The following is a 20,791-nucleotide window of genomic DNA, read 5'->3' as shown; positions in this document are numbered from 1 at the left end:
CCTATTCTGCTTGCCTGACACACTCCAGTTTAATTTTTCCTTTGTTCACTCAGCTCAGAGAATGGCAATTACCAGAGGTGATAGCCTAGTGGCAATTTTTGAATCATGAAGAGACTTAGCACAGAAATGAGGGAAAAAAATGGACAGGTATCACTAGTAATTAAAATAATTTTGAATTAAAGGGACTATATCAATAATTGCTTTTGTCCTATACTTGTTGCCACATAACTTACTGTTACGAATTACTAATACAGTGAAATAACACCACGGTGGAAATGAGCTTAAAAAGACAGATTTTCTTAACATGGTACTTCAGCAGAGAGAGGTAAGTAATATTTTGGTAGACATTTTGAAATGGCAGGTGATGCCACAGCTATGATCACTAACAGCCCTGCAATTTTTAAGCCCTCCTTCCCCTTTTGACCATGACAGAGAGGCACAGGAAACAGGGCAGGAATTCCCATCTCAAGTAGCCAGAAGAAGGTTTCACATTATTAAAACAGATGATTTCCTTCATCTAAAAGCCTCTGAGGAGCATAAATTACAAACAACATCAAAGCAAGTAAGAAGTTTTAGAGCAGACTGTCAAAGAGGCTGCTGGGTTTCCTTGGTAGATTTCCATTTTTAAGGAGTCTCAGCAATTTTCTTTCTTTCTCAAAACAATTCCATATGTCTTTGGATTATTTATGGTTGTTTTGATTGTTGTTGTCAAGGGTTTTAAAGAAAAAATATCACAATTATTTAACATGAGGAACTAAAGTTAGACAGACAGTGCCTGCAGTAAGAAATTACTGGGGTGATCTCATGGACTAAAACTTTGCTAACTTCTCTGTACTCTCCAGGGTTAGACTAGATACAAAGAAAAGCAGTATAGACAACTGGAAAATAACTATAAGTTTGATGCTGTACAAATACAGCATCTAATTACTTGTGTTGCCGTCACTAATTTTACAAGATGGCAGGATTTTACCAGTGCTGCACAAGAATAAGGTTTTCAAGATACATTGGGCCAGACTTGAAGCAGAACTGAAAAAACTTTGTTTAATGATTATTGGAATTCATCTGATGGAAAGCACAAAGGCCAGCTGTGGTCTTAGATTAAAAGTCGTCAGGGCAAGCTGTGAACTGATTCATATTAGCCTCCTAATTTAGGGTAAAAAAGTGATTATTATTAGAAAAGGCATGGAGACACTATGTGCTGATGAGATTATTAGCTTGTCCTGAGGAGGTGGCACCTGCTGAGTGTAGGTTTTAAGTGCTTTCCCTGCAGGAAAAGGTCGTTGTTACTTGCTGGAACACACACTATGAAGGAAGCTGGTGTGTCACATCTCAGCCTGCTGTTCCTGCCTGCAAGGCCATAGGTATATTCAGCAGTGATCTACAACCAGACACCAGGCTGTATTGACCACATCCAGGAAACTAGGCTCCATCTGTGCAGTGAAGTAAGCAGGAAAAAGGATGGATCTGTGAGAAACATTGCCACCTCTCGGGATCACCAAGCAGGAGATGTCAGTCTTAAAGTCTGTCATTATCCTGGTCAAAGCTTCTGCCATGTTGTGCTTGCAGCCAGCAATCATGTGAAATAAAGATCCTTAGGAAGAAAGGATGAGGCTGAACACTTTGTTTTCCTTTAAGGGAAGGATCCAACTTTATGTCACATAGGCATGGATGCATAGCTGTTTGGCCAAAAAAGGAAAAAGGTGAAAATGTGCGTATTAATTGCCTGCAGGCTCAGCAGCAAATGCCAGATTCTTAGATCCATAATTTTCTGCTGGTGAATTATTCCAAAAGTTATTCACAGTCCTTGCTTAGTAATTATGCAAGAAATATTTTCATAAATGTTACATCAATAATTTAAAAGCTGCAAGAGCATGTGATTTTCAGAGTGACCTCTGACTTGAGTTTGATGGCCAGGAGAGAATAAGAACAGAAGAATAATAATATACATGATAAATGACATGAGAAGGAAATTTTAAACTCTTCATTGCTGAAGAGTTTGCTCTGATGAGTGGACTTCTCTGGACTGAATCATAACAGCATCAGTCCTCCATGCACCACTGGCAAGGACTGAAGAATACTGTACTTGATTGCCTTACTCAGTGCTTTGTGTTGACTTGAACATTTGCGAGGAGCTTGGTTGAAACATGAACTGTCTTCTTCAGCTTTTCCTGATGAGAAACTAAGTGGATGTAGTTCCATCTCACGTCAAGCTTATAATGTAAAGCTGTTTACCTTCATCATAGAATGTGTCTGTTTGAAAACTCAAAGTGCTGATTCATCGGTTCAGGACCTTGATTTGATGACTGTGCTGTCCACCGTGAATCAGCGTGTTGTGGTTCTGCTAATATGGTGATGTGTTTTACATTTGTTTGCTTATTTTTAGTATACAGGGCTAGCTTATTCATTTAAATTGTAACATGAGTCATGTCAATTGAAGATGTGTGTAATTTAAATAACAGAATTCCCATGCATGTGACCCTGCAACCAAATAAATAAGTCTAACCCTGACAAGATCATATCAACATTAAAGCAAAGATACTAAAATATGGCTCAGTAAGAAATTATACAAAGAAAATCTCAGGGCTGCACTCTTGCCTTTAACAAGCTTTTCACCAGCTGCAAGACAAACTTAAGGCAATCACTTTTTAACTAAGCAAACCCTTGTCATGTCTTAGCTTTGGACACATGTTGGTAAATTTAGAATCATTGTGGCTGTGTGAATTGGGTGTCACTTCTGAAAAAAAGGAAGTGTAACTTTTGAGGGTAATTATTCTTTTCAGCACAAGTGCAGAAAACGTATTTGAGCAGCCCAAACATTCACAGAAGCTAAGCCTTGACTCAATCAAACTGCAGCCTATGACAATCTGAAAACAGTATCAGAAAATCTATTCTTTCAGGTATGGTATAGCCTTAATAAAAAGTAGTGAATAATTTCTTAACAGAGGGTCCAGATTTTCTCCTTCCAGATTTTACTTTCCTTCCATGATGTCCCTTTTTATACTGGCCAGACTACCCAGATGCTGCACCTCTTTTTCATCCTTGCAGGTGTTGATTAATGAGAGGAGTGACTGGCAGGTCCATACAGTTACAGAATTTGCAGTTGCCACTTCTTACAGCTAATCTCCCAGTTCAGCAGATGAACACTGGTGCATGATATCACTGTGCAGCTTGACTCCAAAGCAGACAAGTGCATTGTGACACTGGAGCATGTCTTCTCTACTTGGGGCAGTGGGAATTAATTTGCCAAACGTTCCCTCATTTAATCAGAGAATATTTTCATAGTTTGGTGTAATATATTTGAAAGGCTCGTGTGGTAAATGACTGACATGCAAACAATTCAAACCAGATCCACAATTTACTGCTTCTCAATAGTGATACCAGATTTCGGTCATAAAAACAACCCTAATAATTTCAGTAGGGCAACTGTCATAATTCCCAGTCTAACCAAACTGTGAGACCTTACAAAGGCAGGGGACAGCAACTCATAGTAGACAAGGACAGAAATTTGTCATTGCTCTTGTTAAATGGCTAAGGCTGCATTTTGACCAAATGGAAGAAAATAATACAATCCATTTATTAGAAAATAATGTGGTGCTGGCTCAGATTAGCTAAAGACATCAAATGCTGAGGCACTCATCTGCTTCAACAGCGCCCTTTGTCTGCACACATTAAAGATATGCATGGGGATAATTCAAGGCTCCAGGAGGGGGCAGATGTACTTGCTAAACTACATCAAAACTATGGGAAGAACTCCTGGATTATCAGGTGTCAACCTGCTGCATTTCATCAAAAATAAATCCCTTAAAATAATGTAGGAAATATATAGATATATATAATTTGGTTGCACTTGACAAGCACATAATATGCTAATACAGAAAATGGTGTAAAAAGAGAAGTTGAAACAGGTACATCTGAATCGATACATCTCTATCAATTAGAGAGTGATAATCTCAAAGGAGTGTTTAGGTTTTGCTGTCTACTCAGACTGTTCTCTGGGTTTGCACAAAATGACTTTGCAGTTGTTGTTTTCCTTTTCAGCTTCAAGAGAGAGAGGTGCAGTGCTGTGAGTCCCTCTAGCAGGAGGAGAAGGAAAGCTGAGGGTGATCTGACAGCAGGAGAAGCCCAAAATTAGGTTCTTCTCAGAGCTCCACTTTTCAACATCATTATTTCAAAAATGTAGGCTACAGCTTTCATGTTGGAATACCAGCACTCTTGTTTTTCTGTACACTGTCACTCTTCCCACAAGTCCTGTGGGAGATATTTGGACTAGGGGTGTTTACACCAAAAAGTTTCAAACTGGAAAAATGAATGTACTTCTTATGAGGTTCAGCAGATTGGAATCTGCCAGGCTTTTATAAAACTGTTCATTTTCTGAGTCTTAGCTCTTCCACCACGTTTTTTTCTGTTCGTGTTTTTTCTTTTTTTTTTTAATTGCACGCAGGACAAGCTCTAACTTATTAAGTGAAAACAAAAGAGTGAGAAGTTGGAAATTGCCAGGAAGCCTGGGAAAGACTGATATTCAGCTGAGATTTCATTCCATGTTTTCCTGTTGACCTCACAGGCTCTCTACACAAGAGCTCTGAGTACATTAAAGAAAGGCCACAGTCTCATTTGGTCCTGTGAACATTGGCAATATGTTATGGGGACAATATACAAGCTTGAAAGGGAAAAACCGCAGCAATGTCCCCATGCCCTGGAGGTTTTGTCTGGTGCAATGCTGTTTAACCAGAGCACTGTGAGGTTTTAAATGGCCATATGAGATTTATAGTAGGTCATGACCAGATCTCTTTTCAGGGCAAAGTTTGAAAAGTCCATTTGTCTGAAAATTTAAAAAAAGAGTCTGGTAATTCTCCAAGGTTTTTCTCCTTCCTTCAGGCAACTATTTTTGCCTGGCCAGAGTTCCTAAACCCTTCCCAAGAGCCCTTTTAATGTGGGAATTATTGTCCTAGTGTTTGCTATCAAAGAAATAATACTGAAGATACAAATATTTACAAACCCACTTTAACTCCACACGGTCAGTATCAAGTTTATGAAGTTTTAGAAAAAGGGACGTCATGACCTTAAAAGAAGCGGCTTCAGGAAATCAGTATTTGAAGGCATTATTAACAGGGAGGAGTGATGGTTACTGCGGGGAGTTGAATGCCAAGGCTCAAGGTGCACACAGAGCCCCCCATGTCCAGCTGATGGTGTGGCCACCCCAAGGGCAGCCCTGGCTGGGTGGGTGGCAGTGCTGGCCCCTCTGCAGGGCTGTGCCACACCCCGCCTGGGCCAAAGGAGGATGCTGGTGTCTGTGGGGCTGCACAAGGCCAAACAGGGCTGGCCCTCTCTACAGCTGATTCTCCATTGTCCCCCTCCAGTGATGGGGTCCACATCAGCCTTTCAGCAGTGGGTGATGCTTGGGTAGGTACCCTCCACTGGGCTTCACGCATGACACTGCAAGCCAGAGGGGCTTGGCTCCTGCTGTCTGGCCCTGAGACTGGGGCAGATGGGGGATACTGGTAGGAGATGGGTCCAGGGGAGGCTCCAACCACCCCAGTGGGGTCAGAGTGGTTTTGAGGAATGGGGAAAGGGCAGCCTGGGCAAGAAACACAGCAAGGGTCCATGATGGGCAGACAGAGAAGCTCTGGGACAAGGTCTCCTCAGGAAGCAGCCAAAATCATGGAGATCTGTGGTCATGTAGGGGAAGATGCATGTGACAGAGGCGGCATATCTGGATTTTCTCTTTTCCCTCTGAAGGCAATGTAGGAAGGAAGAAAATGAAGATGGGAGTGGCAAGAAAAGCCCCTTAGGGCTGTTGGGAACCTAGGTCTAGCTGCCCCCTAACCAGCACTTCCCCGTCAGCAGGCATCACCTTCCTGGGCATGAAACTATACAAGCCTCCCTAGGTATGCAGGACACCAGGGCCATGGCAGATCCTCAAAAAAACATATTAAAGTGTCTTAAAGGATCACTGCAAAGCAATAAAATTACTTGGCAGGTCTCTATGACTTTTCAAGGTGGGATTTTTATCTGTTAAATCAGAATCAGGGGATCATGGGATTCTTTAACCCCGCTCCCCTGGTTTTTTGGTTTTTTTTTGTTTTTTTTTTTTTTAATTTTTTTGGTTTGGTTTTTTTAAATTTTTATTTTATTTGACAAACTGTTCATTTAGAGCAGTTATGCTCGATTGTGCCAGTAAGTAATAAGTGAGAATTATTTGTGAATTATTTGGCTGCTAAATTTCCACAGAGAAGGGCTTATTCTCTTCTGTGTGAATGTGTGGGTGACAGGCAGTGCCTCAGCATGAAAAGGAGTTCTGCACCTGAGTCAAGAATGAAAAAACCCTTTAAAATCTTGATAGCAATCTAATACAGAAGATACACTTCTATGCAAAGTAAATTTTCTTAGATATAAAATACCAATCTTTAAAATAAACAACTTTTTTTTGGCTAAAATGATGGAAGATTGCAGACCATATTAAAGATAGCATGTGTCATATTTAAATCATACCCTGTGAAAAAATACCTAATTCAATTTTAGTAATTTCTATTTATTTCTGCATTTCAAAATGATAAAATTTTCAGGTTATAAAAATGTAATGTCTGACCTTAGACTTTTTTACACCCAGTTTCAATCCAGGCCTAATTTTATTTCTAAGATAAAAACAAATTAGAGCAAACAGTCATCATATGATATGGCCCCTCTGACTGCAAAAAGAGCAGCTTACTATAAATACAGTGCTTGAGAAAAGGAAGGTCTTCCATTTGGAGAAGGAATTTGAAATTTCATGCCAGTCCTGTTTGGAACAAAGCCCTCCAATTTGAAATTTACCCATGAAACAGAAGCTCAAAAGAAAGCAGTAATAATGAAAAACAAAGCAGAAAGTGTTTGGTCTGATAACTTGTAAAGAAAATGTCACCAGACAGACTCCCTGGAAATGTTGAGTGAGAAAAAAAAAAAAACCCAAAACAAACAAAACAAAAACTTTGTAACTTTAGAAAAGGAGACATTTGAGATTTTTTGATCTCAGTTTACATCAAAAAAGCTTCAATGGTTCCAGAGCCCAAATACTTTCCCTGCTCCTCAGGTTGCCAATGAGAGGGCTGGGGGAGCTAGTAGTGCCTTACTGGACTGCTGCTGTACCTTCTCACCGGCATATGTGAAATAGCTGTGGTAAAAAGCTGTTTCACCATAAAAGCTTTGTTTAATTTCACAAATGCTCCAGTTTTTCTTTGGGAGAAAACCCAGGCTGTTTGAAGATCGCACATTTCCTTTCACTGAAATGCAAGAAACCTAAAACAGAATGAACCATTCCTCAACAGTAAAATAAATCCAATACTTTTCCAAGAGAGAGGAAAGGATAAAAAGTTTCCTGCAACTTACATCTAAATTGAGGCAGTGGTGAAAAAAGGGAGGAGACATCTGGATGGGAGTGCATGGAGGAGCAAAGTATCACAGATCACAACAATGTGACTCCTTGCAGGGAGCATTTCAGTTCTGATTCAGCCACAGCTAATCCTCATGGAGAAATCACAGGGTACCTCATTCTTTGTACTAACTCATCCTATTTTTCTGCCTGCAAAGAAACTGGACACAGTTCTGCATGTCTGTAGTATCCTCTTCAGCCCTCAGAGAACAAAGGGCCAGCCAAAGCACAGGCTTTGTGTTGTCCCCACTGGGGCCTCATGAAGACACTGTTCTGAGGAATCCCTTGCCCACGCTGGGCACAAGCATGTCTTTTTCATGGGACTGGCCTCCTGCAGAACCTGACTGTTCTCCCCTGAGCAAGCCAGTCTTCCCTTCCTTTTCTGCCTCCACTGCTGCCAGGGTCAGAGCAAGAGCAAGAGCAAGGAGGAAATGCTCTTGAATCTAAAATGAAAAGATATAGAGGACAGAAGGCAGATAGCCTTACCAGTGACAAAGGCAAACCCAGAAACTGAGCTGAGATTTCTAAACCATCTTTGCAGGAAGGCAGGAAAAACCGACTGGAGCAAGCATGCCATCATCATCCATGGAGCTGATGCCAGAAAGCCCTGTTGTGCCTGGCTGATTACCGAGCGATTAAAGCTTGAAGGGGGGATCTCCTTCCATCTGCTCCATGGACTGCTGCCTCACTCAGAGGGAGCTGAGATTCCTCCTTTGCATTGCTGCACCTGCTCGGGAGACTCCCTGAGCTACAGCTAGGATGCAATTCACAAGCACACAGGGGTCAAAAGCCCCAAACTTGTGTCATGTAACTGGACCAGGCTGAGGTGCTGCTGCTTGCTATGAATTTTCACCTTTTCTTAAAATAAAGCGATAATGAAAGTAGTGATTTGTGTGAACAGAGCGGCTGCTGGTTTTCTGCTTTTGGTGCTGTGTAAACCTGAGCTCTCTTTCATCAGACTGCCAGGAAATAGATACAAATGTATTTATAACATTTCACTTTTTGCAGCATAGCACTAAAAATAGCACAACACGTTACTCCTAGTATAGGGCTCTCTCTTCTCTTATCCCACTGCTGAAGTAAGAAAGGCATAATGTTATCAGCTGTCCTCCTACCTCTTTGAAGAAAGCAGGTTTTAGCTACCAGAATTACTATGATAGTTAAAATCCCTTGTTTTACAACAGGTTCATTGTCTATGTGGACTTTTATCGCCCAGATTTCAAATCTCATTGAAATATCATAAGTAGTATCAATAATAAAGAAAACAGAATTCATTAACAAACTCGTTGTCTATAACTGTGTACTCATGATATATGTAAGTGGTGTTCAGTGACAAAACATTAGGTCAGTGCTCCTTTGATCCACATTTCTGAAGACGGACAGGTTAGACAAAGTTATGCCTCCAAGGGTCATAAAAATGTAGAAGTTTCCCAATTGCAAACTGATTTTTCGAAGAAAATTATGTGAGCAATTTAACTGGATGGGCATATATGCCTTCCAGGTTTTATATTGTTAACGTTTGTTTCCTTCTGGATTTTTGTTGTTCTCCTGCTCTCCTCTCACACTTTTTATTTTTTGCCTCAGATACACACATTAAAAAAACCACTCTCACGCTTCTCGTCCTATTTGATTTATTCCAAAGAAATTAAATTACATTTTTATAAGCCTCTGTTACCACAAATGATAGCTGAAGATTTTCTGAAAAAATTAATTCCTGATCTGTTGCCGTGAAGCGTCCTCGCTAGCACTGTACTGACTCTGTCTTTCAAAACCAGATGGAAGCAGTCCAACAGTATGATTAACTTCTTAGTCCCCGCAATTTCCTATTGCTCTACTTGCCCTAGATTTCAGGATTGACCTCCTGCTTCACTGCAAAATGCACAGTTGCTCAGTTTGATAAATCACATGAATACTTTTTTGATCACAGTTATCTACTATTTACTACATACCCAGTGAGGTTAATCATATGCTGAGGCACTTCATATGCTGCACACATATACACTCTTCTTCCCAATAGCACTTTGCATATTCTTCATGCTGCCAGCCAGCAATGGGACCTGTTTTCTCCTTACTAATATATGAAAGACCACAGACGTACACCTTGCATTTTTACCCTCCACATTCACGCTGTAATTATCCTCACACTGTTTCTTAAAAGACCAAGGAAGTCAAAGAAAATATGTGAGAAATTGCTAGTCAGATCTTTCTTCTAGCAGACAGCTGTTTTTCAAAATGCAGATGTTTCTGGGAACTAGAACTGATTGACTTCCCCCAAATATCTTTGGGGAGCAAATGCCCAAAGGTTGCCCATAGGAAGGTGGGAAATGTTTGGCTGTCACAATAACAAAACACTATCACTTCCTTGAAGAAAAAAATACATCTTAACTCTTTTTCTTTCTAACTTTAAACATCAAAGGAATTCCAGTATTTAGTAGGGCTCAAAGCTGTTACAGTTCCCTGGGACAGCTCTGCTCCACCCTCTCCCACAACAATATACCCACATCACACCTTTATTGCTATGGTAGAACAATTCTAAATAAACATCAGCAATCGTCAAGGTATGAGAAAACATCCAGCAGCAAAAAGGTGAGTGTTACAGGTCTTGCTCACAAACTAAATAGAGGGAGTACAAGTTTTACAGAGATACCTATTCCTTTTCACTCCTGGCTCCTCTTCCAAAGCCCCTTTTCACTAATTCACAACATTCTCCAATAGTGGAAAATACCATCCTATATACAATATGTATCATTACTCTTCCACCTTCATGTCCTCTAACTAGCAGGACTGAGAAACTCCAGACCATTCCAAGGAGCAGCTGCCCTTTGCTACCCTATATTTGGGCAGGGGCCAGGGAGGGTGTAAGTGTGAGACACCAGCATTTCCAAACAGCCAGGCTTTCATGTAAGACATAAATGATAAATCCATATATTCCCTCACAGAGGTATTCTTTTTTTTCTCTCAAGGATAATCCAGAAATTTTAAGTGGTGTGCTAACACTGAGAGCTACATGTCTGCCTCTGTGGCAGTGAGCCCTGTGCTCGTACGCTTTTCTCCAGCCAACCTTTTTGGCTCCTGTGGAGCCTGTGATCTCAGTTCCGTCACTCTCTGCCGGGTCCCAGATCAGCTGTCCCAAGCCAAGGCTTCCCCTCGGCTGTCACTGATTGCACAATGCTGCCACATGAAGCTTTTCTGGCCAGCCAGCTAGCTGAGTCACTCACTGATAAGCTGATCATGTAGCTTCTGATGTGGAGAACTCCCATGGTGTGAAGGGTGATGTTATCAAGAACATCGGTCCAACACAAACTTTAAGTACATGAGTGACATGAAGCACATGAGTGATTTTGCTAGCTCTCACTGGACTTTACTTGCTTTAGGGTATCACAAGTTGAACTGCTTTGCATAATCACAGCTCAATCAAGCAGATACCTGAGAACAAGAAAACTTTGTCTCTTTTCACAAAAAGTTTTAAGGCTGCTTGGATAGCTGCCTTGCCTGCCTTAAGTGATCTATTAAAAAATCTAAGTTGCTTATTGTTGCTTTAATAGTTTACTGGCAGTGCCTCCCCAGGCCTCCTAACACAGTGTATCTTGATGTGGCTTTGTCTGAAGAAGAGCTGTGCTACACATCCCGCTGGGCTAATCATCAATTCTGTGTCTGCTTACAATATCAGGGCAAGGCACTGGGTTGTCCAAGGTCAACCTTTTTGATTTTTCTCGCACCTGAGAGCTAAATGCATACATGCAGCCATGAGAGGCAGTGCAGCAGCAGCAGCTCTGTTTCTAAATGTCTCTCCACACAGATGTGAGACTCCACTGCTTGCTCTCAGTTGACCAAACTCTTAATTTCTCTCGTTGGGAAGTGGGAAAATTCATTTGCCCTTCAGGATCCTGCGTGCTACTGGCCAGTCCCATTAGGGTAAACCAGCTCATGTCTGGTACAGCCCGCATTTTGGTGTCTTGACCATGATCAGACACGGACAGACAATGCAAAGCATTATCCCTTCTGCCCAGACTGAAGGTCAAGACAGGCTGTGTAGCTCACCAGCCACCATGAATGGGGCTTGTCTCCACTGCCAAATGGATGCTAGTGCTGAGATGCCTACTCTGTCAACAGCAAGAGGTGGTAAATCTAAAAGGTTTATCACAGCCCATGCTTCACAGTTCAGGTCTGGACGACACATTTGTATCACCCAGGTGCTGAGAGTAAGCTATTGAGTTGGACTCTTTACAGGGCTTATCAGCTGGGAATGGCAGGCCTGCCAGCACAGCCATATGGCTGATGAGATGACTGGGTTCAGCTCTGCCTATACCTCACATGCTGGCACTGAGGTTTGTATGGGCAGAGCTGGTGGGTTTTGCCTGCCTCCTCGAGTACACAGAACGGAGAGCAGATCGTGGCTGTGAAGTCAGCACGTCTCCCAAGTACCACCCAAGCACTCAGCAAAGGACCTGTCTTTCCCTTGTTACAACCAGAGAGGAAATTCAGCAGTGGTGCAACACTTTCTCTAAGTGTTCCAAACTCTTCAGCAGACCCACTTGGCTTGCGCTCCAGCACAGGGAATTAAAAGCAGCCAGGGGAATAAAAGTGCCCTAGGACCACTATAAATCTTTATTTCATGGAAAATCTTATCTTGCACATGAATATGAGCTGTGAGTAAATTTAATGTGCGGATTAAGTACTGTACGGTCTCCCTCATGGTGGGCTTTTCAGCCTAAAAAGAACAAAAGAATAATAATGAGTGTTGTGTTTGGGTAGGATTGCAAACAGCTGTAATTTACAGCTGGACACTCTCCTTTGCAAATGTATCCAGCAAGCAAGTGCTTCTGGGTTAGTGGAACAGACTGCAAAAAAAAATTAGCTTTTAACTTCAGCCTTAAGGTCAGAGTTCTGGAACCATGGGAGTCAATAATAAAATCTATTTAGCTCAGTGGGATTAAGCAAGTTTAAGACCTGGCTTAACCACACTGCTTACTGTTAAATAACAACAGAACACACTGAATATTTTAGTTACATGCATTTTTCTTCACTTGAAAGCCATTCAGGCAGTGGATATGGGAGTCAGACAATTGAAAATATGCCAGCACTATACCATTAAGGTATATGAGTTAAGTTCTTGCTCTTCTCTGTCCCAGAAAGTGAGTAATCTATATAGTTTGAGCACTTTACTGAAGAGCACAGTAAAATTAAAACCAAGCTGTGCTGAATAAACACCGAGGGCTTTTCATGAGAGAATGAAAAGCTAATGGGGCCAGTGCATCTTTGCTGACAAAATAGTCAGTGTATGTGCAAAGCAACCTGTCTTCTAGAAGCAGAAAAGCTGTTTCAGTCAAGCTTCTGGGTCACTAATCTTTGTGTTTGCACATAAATCTGCTGGGGGTTACCATGTCATTCTGAAAACAAGACCGAGTGTGATACACTACAGAAGTAAATGGCTAGGTTTAAAAACTCTCTCTTTTTTGTTTAGTTTTATTTTTCCCTCATCTTTTAGTTTAAATAACTGTTATGTCTTTAATAGAACCTGAAAGCAAGAACTGCAACAGGAACTTCTGGAGAATATTTTAAAAAAAGGGCAAAATTACTGAAAGCTTTATAGTAAGCTGCCACCTCTCTTGTTGCTGGGAAGTGCTGGTGTGTGACTGGGAGCTCCGAGTTGCTACTGGGACACAACTAATGAGCAGCAGTATCACAGGCATCCTCACACCAGCCAAGAAGAGAAAGAAACTGCTGTCACAGTGTGGGATTTTGGCTCCCTGCCCTCCCATTTGCCTCGCTGCAGTGAGGCCATGGGTGGCAGGGAGGCAAATCTCCAGGGTGCATCCCCAGCCTTCCCAGCACCCCCTCCAGAAGCGGGGGAAAGAGGCAGATAAATTTTTGCAGAGCAGGTTGGAAAGCTGTAGTCCCTGAGCATGCTTTTAGGGGCAGACAGGCAAATATTTGAACATAAATCCTAAACTGAGGTGTGATGGTTATTAATACTGAGGGCCTTCTGCTCTGTGGATGAAGGCAGCCTGCACCCAGCAACCTCACCACCTTGGACAAGGTAGGAAACATCTATTCATCACCACCACTATTCTTTCCAAGGGAGACAGAAATCAAACTGCAGGATTTGGGGCTTGTTAATTACCTCCAGGGCCACTCCTGCAGGAATGTTCCACATTCAGCCCAGGGAGAGGATGCTGTGAAAAAAATCCCCATGTTTCCTTTGGTAACAGCATTGTCCCCACCAAGCGCAAAATCTGCTTTGCCTTGGGGGGTGAGCTTGCACACCTCCAGGGAGAGGGGCATAATGCTGACTCCAACTCCACTTTCTTTTTGCATTCATTCCAGTTACAGCAAATACATCTGAGCCCTATAACTGTGCCAGCAATTTCACCCACATCCCATACATTCTACTCAGGATTTTTTTTTCCTTAAAGCAGGGCAAAAAATTCTAAACAAAACGGTGTTTGTAAACTTGGGGAGGGAAGGTCAATAATTTTGGCGGTCTTACCCTCCAAGCAGAGAGAAATGTTATTCATCCATGCACAACATATAATTCAGCCTAAGTGACAGGCTCTGCTCTGGAGAAATCCTGGCCTGAGCTGGCTTCCAGAGTCAATTACCGCTTATTCCCAGGGAGGCGGGGGGCTGGGGGCCAGACGGAGCAGAGGGGGCTGCCAACAAGACATGGGGAAATTTACTCTGTGTCAGCCTGCATGACACAGTACCTCATTTGTGGAAAAATGTAAATCTGCTAGTTCTTTTTCACAGGCACTAAAATGTACAGTGTCACCTCCCCCTTCCCTAGCCTCTTTCCCAAAACTGGAAAAGAAATCAGGACCGTCTTAGAAAGCTACCTTATATTTCAATCAATCCTCTTTCATAAAAGTCATTTAAGGTAAATACCTGTGCAGACCTACAGCCCAACTATAACATTTACTATGGCCCAAATCCTGAATTCCTCACTCAGGCTAGTTTCCCATTGAAGTTAATAGACTTTTTTGCTTGAAAAAGAGCTGAGCAAAAGCTGAACGCTAAGGATTTGGTCCCCTGCTTATCTGCCTGGAGCACTGCTGCAGTTCCAGAAGAAGTGAAAAATTAATTAAATTCCTCCAAAATACCAATCTCTTAAAACTTAAGGGGTAAAAAAGGGCATTGTTTTTGTGCATAAAACATACAGAGAATCTCATCAAAGGAAGAGTAATTCCCAGGGAAAGGATTTGGAAAAAGTCAAAAGAGAACATCTCGGAATAAATGAAGTACTTATTGCTGAGAAATGAGCTCAGATATATCTCAGCAAACTCTAAAGCTCAGAATTTACTGCATCATTCATGCCTTCTCCAGTAAGTTTCTTATCTCTCGTTTGGTATCACAACAAGGGATTCTGCATACTCTGTATGAAATACAACAAGACTGTGATTTTTGCAGTAATAAACTCTACACATGCATGACAAATCCAAGCATGCAAAATGTTTAACATCCCAGTTCACAGATACTTTGGGGACAAAATCCGATTATGAGTTATATGCCACAATAAATAGGGCTCAACGTTTCATAAAGCAATTTATAGTTCATAAAAATGACAAAATGTACCTGTCAGATAGAACGCGGAGAGCAGATCTCTGTGCTGCCTGCTGGAAGAAAGGGCAGAGATGTTTATTTTATATTCTGACTTGAAAATTACGAGCACAATCAACACTTTAAAAAATGCGTTACACACATTTTTGTCACATGTCCAAAATGTTAAAGTACAAGCAAAGTAGCAGAGAGTCTATAGTCAAATGGACATTCCAGCCTAGTAAATGTAAGAACACTTTGTTTAAAATGCCAAAACCCGGAAGATTGTCAAAGCACCACACGGTATTTGAGGTCTGAACTACTGTATTTAGACAATTTTTTTCTCTAGGTCCCTGAAAACTTGCCAGGGCTCGGTTTTTCTGCTTTCCCCTCTCCCTGCTTCTGTACTCCCACTCCTTCTCCTTTACCATTAGTCTCCTCCCATTCTTCCACAGAAACAAACATCACATATTTGGTTCCTTTGAGATGAATTATAAATTTTGCAAAGCTTGCCAGAGCTGCTGCAGACTTTTCATGAACACTACCATGTTAATCTGCTGGCAACATTTGCCTAGACAGTACAGGATTGACCTTTTTCTGGTTTGCTCTTCAGTTTTTGCCTAGCACAACTTTTTGGATAGGGTGAGGAAACATGGTTCTTGTTCTTGTGTTAACCACCAGGTCTGGGAATAGAAATTGTAGCCTCTCAAGTTTAATAGGACTGCCAAACCTATCCCTGAGCTAGTTTGCCACTTTACTATTATTATTTTTCCCCCTCCTTCAATCACTTCAAGTGGCGTGATTCAGGGCTTTGGCACAGTAACCAGCTTCTAAGCAAAGGTGAAATAAACCCGTAATTTCAATTCCATAAGCCTTAAAGACTCCATTCCACACACAAGCCCAGAGTGTCCTATCCCCAGCAGCACCTGTCCAGGCTGTGTCTCACATGGCACAGAAGGCACACAGAGCTCAGCAGTACAGAGAGTCAAGGGGCAGGGAAAGAAAAGTTTATTTTCTCATTGCAGTTACCAGTAAGTATGTCTTGAAACTGCTCTTCCTTATCCGCCTGCTGTGGGCCACATCCCTATTTCCTAACATGTTGGACGACTTACAGGTATCCTGCTCAGCACCAGAGAGTATGGACGTGACTATTCTGGCTTGGCAAAAATGCTGCTGATAAATTGCAAAGAAAAACTCAAGAAAACCTGATTTGTGGCTGCATTTACATTGTATTTCACAGAAAGATGTGAAGACATCCCCTGAATGGATCCCTGAAGATCTGACAGGAGTGGGAAGTGTTTCCACTTGATTCTGGAAGCAGGATTTCTGCTCGTTGGACTTTCTAAAATAACTTGTGCCTGCTGGGTTTCTGGAGAGATGTAGCTTGATGTGTATCATCCACCAGATTGTCAGAAGACACAGTGGCACGGCTCACAGAAGGGTTTTTCCTTAGTGCTGACTTTCTTCAGTGGGCAGAGAACCTGTGGGAAGGGCTTGGAAGGTCCAAGCAGCTCAGTGGGAGTTTTCCTATGGCACGAACACATTGTTTTCAGTGGTAGGAAAATGTGGCAAGTCTGGTATTTTTCACTGTTTCCAGTAGGTCATACTATTTCCATGCTCTTTGGATGCAGAACTATCTATGCCACTGGCTACAGGCTTTAAAGAGTGCAGCCACTCTCCAGTCCTGTGGGCTGGCATCATTTTTCCTTCTCCTCTGCAAGGGGTTTGTTAGGACAACATCATTTCACACATTTTTCAAGTTCAAGCTCAGAGGAGACCCAAACCTTAGGTTTAAGAATGACTTCGGCTTAAATTCTTTTTTAACACCCAGGGCCAACACAACAACTCTGCTCCCATGCCTAATCACTCCACTAGCAGGAGGCTATGACCATTTTGAGTTTCAAGCTACCCAGCTTTGATGCTGAGGCCTGCACTATGTTGCATCTTTGCCTGCAAAACTCAGGAGCTTCTCTCCCTATCTGAGCCATTTTCCATGGCCAAGTTGTGTAGACACCATCAGGTCACCTCCTCTTTTCCTCCCCACAACAGCCAGGGCCAGTCTTTCCATCTCATGCAGCCACTACGTGGCAGTGCAGTTTGAGACACTTCTCATGTTTCTCACTCTTGGCTCAGGCCACCACAGGTGCTCATGTGGTTGTGCAATACAACAGGTTAGAAAACGGATCCAATCAAAAACTAACAATTTTCCTTCATTTTTTTGTTTATTTTTTTAAGATTTTTTCCTCCTCTCCTTATTTTCCCTATGTTATTTGTGACCTATATCCCTTTTCTGCTGCTTCCCTCAGGAGATGGTGTCACATCACAAGTGCAGTGTAAGAATCAGAATGGCACTGGGCGGGTAGTGGAGACCTTTGCTGCTGACATAAGGTCATGTCCACCAGCAAGGTCACTTCCACCTGACATTGCTTCCACTCCTTTCTGGAGCTGCAGAACACTCCTGGAGAAAGGTACATGGTAGCTGTGGTAGCCAGAAGGCATTGAAGGAGACAGGTTGCTCTGCAGCCACACGCCTCATGGATATTGAAGAGACCGCAAAAAAGCAAACGTGAACTTCAATGATGCTAAAAGCCCCTAATACGGGATGTGGGGTTCATATCACTGTTGCATTTCCCTAAAATCCCTGATTTTGAGAGGAAGCCATGCTGGATAATTTCTCTTCCAGGCTTGAGGAAAGCTGCCCTCAGGAGGGAAGAGGAGAGGCCCCTTGTCTTGACCCACTTGGTGCACTAACTGAGCCATGAGACACTGTGTAGGATTGCAGCTTCAAGTGCCAGTCTTCAGTTTCCATCTTGATGCATTCAGTTGATGAAAGCTTTGAAAAGGTGATCCCTTCTGGACAAGAAAGTGGGTTCAGATGACAGGCACTGACACAGAAAGAAAGGTACAAGTGTGTTTCAGTGAGATAATTCTACTTTTTCAATTACTCTCTCATTTTAAGTCCTTTAATAAACATCCTTCACTGAGGTGCAATGCAGATTGCATGGGGCACCTCAGCCTTTGCCTAGTGGTCACACATTCTCTAAATGAGACTATTGACTTCTTTCTTACACAGGCTGGAAATACAGCTGTCTTGGATTGCCTATTTGTGCGACCCCCTGAGCTGGTAATGGCCCCATTTCTAAACGATGGGGGAATAAGATCCAGTCGCAAGTTTATTCTTCCTCCCTGGAGAAACAGATCTATTGCCTGCAATGAAAGGCAGTTAGCAACTATCCAGCAATTTTAATTCTACTCTATATTGCTTCCCTCTCCTGGAGAAAGTGAGCTGTTGTAATTAAAGGTAGTTAGCAGTTCCCTAGCAAGTATAAATACTTGCAGCCACTAATTACAGTCTGCTCTCCTGTTCCCCACCTTGCCACAGGACTGGGCTGCTAAATTTAAGGGGGAGTATCTACCCTCACTTCTTGCTAATAGTTTGTGATCCCATTCAAACTAATTCAGGAATCCCCATGAAGGGTTATGACCCATAGTTTGAGGAACTCACAGCTATAGAAACAGTTTTTTTGTGATTTATTATGTTTCTAATATGCTGGTATTATCTATCTAACAATGTAAGCAAAGGGGTGGTACTTAGTATCATATAATGCCTGCATGACTATTTTTTTAATAGCTACATTTTGATTGTGCTATTTAATTTGCATTTTATTTTACATCGTTAACAACTTTACTGAGGCCAACTCATCATCCATCAAGAAAACTGAGAATATGTTCTACAGTCTTTATTATTCCTGGATGTAAGTTACTATGCTGGTTATAGAAATTGAGGATAAGAAATAATTTTGATATTGCTGACAGAATTTAAATATCTCCAAGACTTAGCACTAAAAAGTGCTTTATGGAAAGCTTAATATTCTCTTGATAAGTGGTAGAATGTGTTCACTAGCAAAGAACATAATCCTGAATTTTCAGTCCTTGGAATCAGTGGGGTTACTAAATGGAGGTTCTCTTCAATATGAACACAGATATTGGAGGCCAGCTCTCCACATAGTAACTTAAATGCTGAGTAGGAAGCAGGGAAGGAAACAAACCAGTCACTGGTGTCTCAGGTACTTGAGCTAGAGAAACCAGCCACAGTAAACAAGTATGAATTATGCTGTTTCACTACATCAAGAATTGCAAATTACAGGACAGTGGCTGTTTAGACTTCTTTGATCCCCAGCTGAGCTGGTTCAGATACATTTAGGCCAGAGTTTCATTGATCTGCCCTAGTCTATTAATCATTCACGGAAGATTCTAGCTGTACCCCAAGACTACTGGGACAAAACAAGTTTTCAGCCAGCAGTAATCATGGTCAGGTTCTCAATCTCCAAAGATTCCATCTCCTTTTTCCATCCTTTATTGCAATGAGCCAGAGCTTGGGAACATATTCAGGTTTCAGTGTGTGTTAAATGAGCTACCAAAATTAGCTTGAAGTGTGACAAGTTGCAATCTGTTGTTGAAGGGAAATCAGAGAGGAAATTAAATACTTTTATTGTAATTGGGACTGAGCAGTGAGCTAGCTCATTGTAATTGGGACTGAGCAGTGAGCAGAACGGGTTGAATACAGCTATTGAGATGGAGATACAGGAGTGTTAAGAGTGCTCCCCAGAAATCCCTCTTTTTTTAATTTGTTGCAAAAGGATTGCTTCATAAACTGCTGGGCTCACAGGCATTTTTGGATAAGAAACAAATGAAAACTACTGAAGTATGTTCTGCTGGGCTTGGAAGACCGTCTTGGAGGCACTGTGGGTTGACTGTAGATGCATTTTCCTATACCTCACCCACAGCAACCTTTGGCAAATAAAAGCCAATAAATTGGCTGTTGGCAGATGCAGGCATTTTGCTTTCCATCTTGCCTGTCCTGTGGATTAACTGCTGTTTTTGGGAGAGTGCTCGGTTACAGCAATTGTATGGAATTACACAAGCTACACCAGAGATCTCCCTGAGATGGCACAGGCGTACATGTAGTGAGAATTTGAACCATTTTTTGGTGACAGTGGAGCAATACATGCTGCCTGTGCACAAGTAAATTGCACAGCTTCCAGAGCATCTTGTTTGTCTTCCTTGGGTGGTAGGTGCTGCCCTGGAACTGTGCAGTGAACCATTTATCTCTAAGTCAGCAGCTCTCATATTAGCAACCACCCAGAGTGCTGGATGTCACCCTGTATTGGACTGCAGTTAATGAGCTGTAGACACACTTTTTCCAAGCCAGGGTTAAGGAAAGATGTCATTGCTATATATACTGCCATTTGGGAACCAAACCAGCAAAAACACTTTTATATCTGTCTTCTTTCACATTTCACTCTTCACATGTCTTCCATGTCGATTCTGCTTTAATTTCTGAAGGTTTTGTTTGTTTTTAGCTTAAATGCAGTTTATTCTTAAGCTAGTGAAGCCAGGAAGAAATTTTTGTGAAGAGCACAACCTGATTGCATGCTGCAATTTGGGTGAAGGGACTCCACAAAGTGGGGTTTTTTTCTGCTTTAAATCTGGGTGCTGTTGTGGAACCAGAGCAAAACTTACGGTGAACCCACCTCAGTCTAACCACATGCAAGGTTTTCCACCTTCCATGTTGAGTTTATAAATACCTTCTTGTGCTGGAGGTTAGACCTGTGCCTGTGAGAAGAGCTGCCCTGCAGCCTCCCAGCTCCTCTCCCTGCACGGGTGTTTATAGACTGTGATCAAGCCAGCCAGCCTGCAGCCCTGCTCTAGACAGGCTCAGTTCATCATGCAGATCTCTCACTCCAAGGCATGTGTTAAGCATCTTTCTGCCATGTCTTGAAACCCTCTCCAGTTTTCAGTGCTCTCCTTGAAGAGTGCAGAGCTGCTCGTCAGGGCTGAAAACAGAGG

The 20,791-nt window shown here is 42.1% G+C and overlaps 1 protein-coding gene across 1 annotated transcript in view; it reads right to left on the bottom strand.

The window, feature by feature from the left end:
- Positions 1-20,791, bottom strand: part of AFF3 (ALF transcription elongation factor 3) — a 319,688-nt gene that overhangs the window by 56,296 nt on the left and 242,601 nt on the right. The window contains exon 10 of the mRNA XM_058829676.1: positions 14,978-15,018. Within this exon, the coding sequence (XP_058685659.1) occupies positions 14,978-15,018 (41 nt within the window). The remainder of the gene's footprint in view (positions 1-14,977; positions 15,019-20,791) is intronic.

Source organism: Poecile atricapillus, chromosome 1 (assembly GCF_030490865.1).
Source record: "Poecile atricapillus isolate bPoeAtr1 chromosome 1, bPoeAtr1.hap1, whole genome shotgun sequence".
Lineage (NCBI taxonomy): Eukaryota > Metazoa > Chordata > Aves > Passeriformes > Paridae > Poecile > Poecile atricapillus.
Note: the sequence above shows the minus strand (reverse complement) of the source record. Positions and strands in the feature narration are given on the sequence as shown.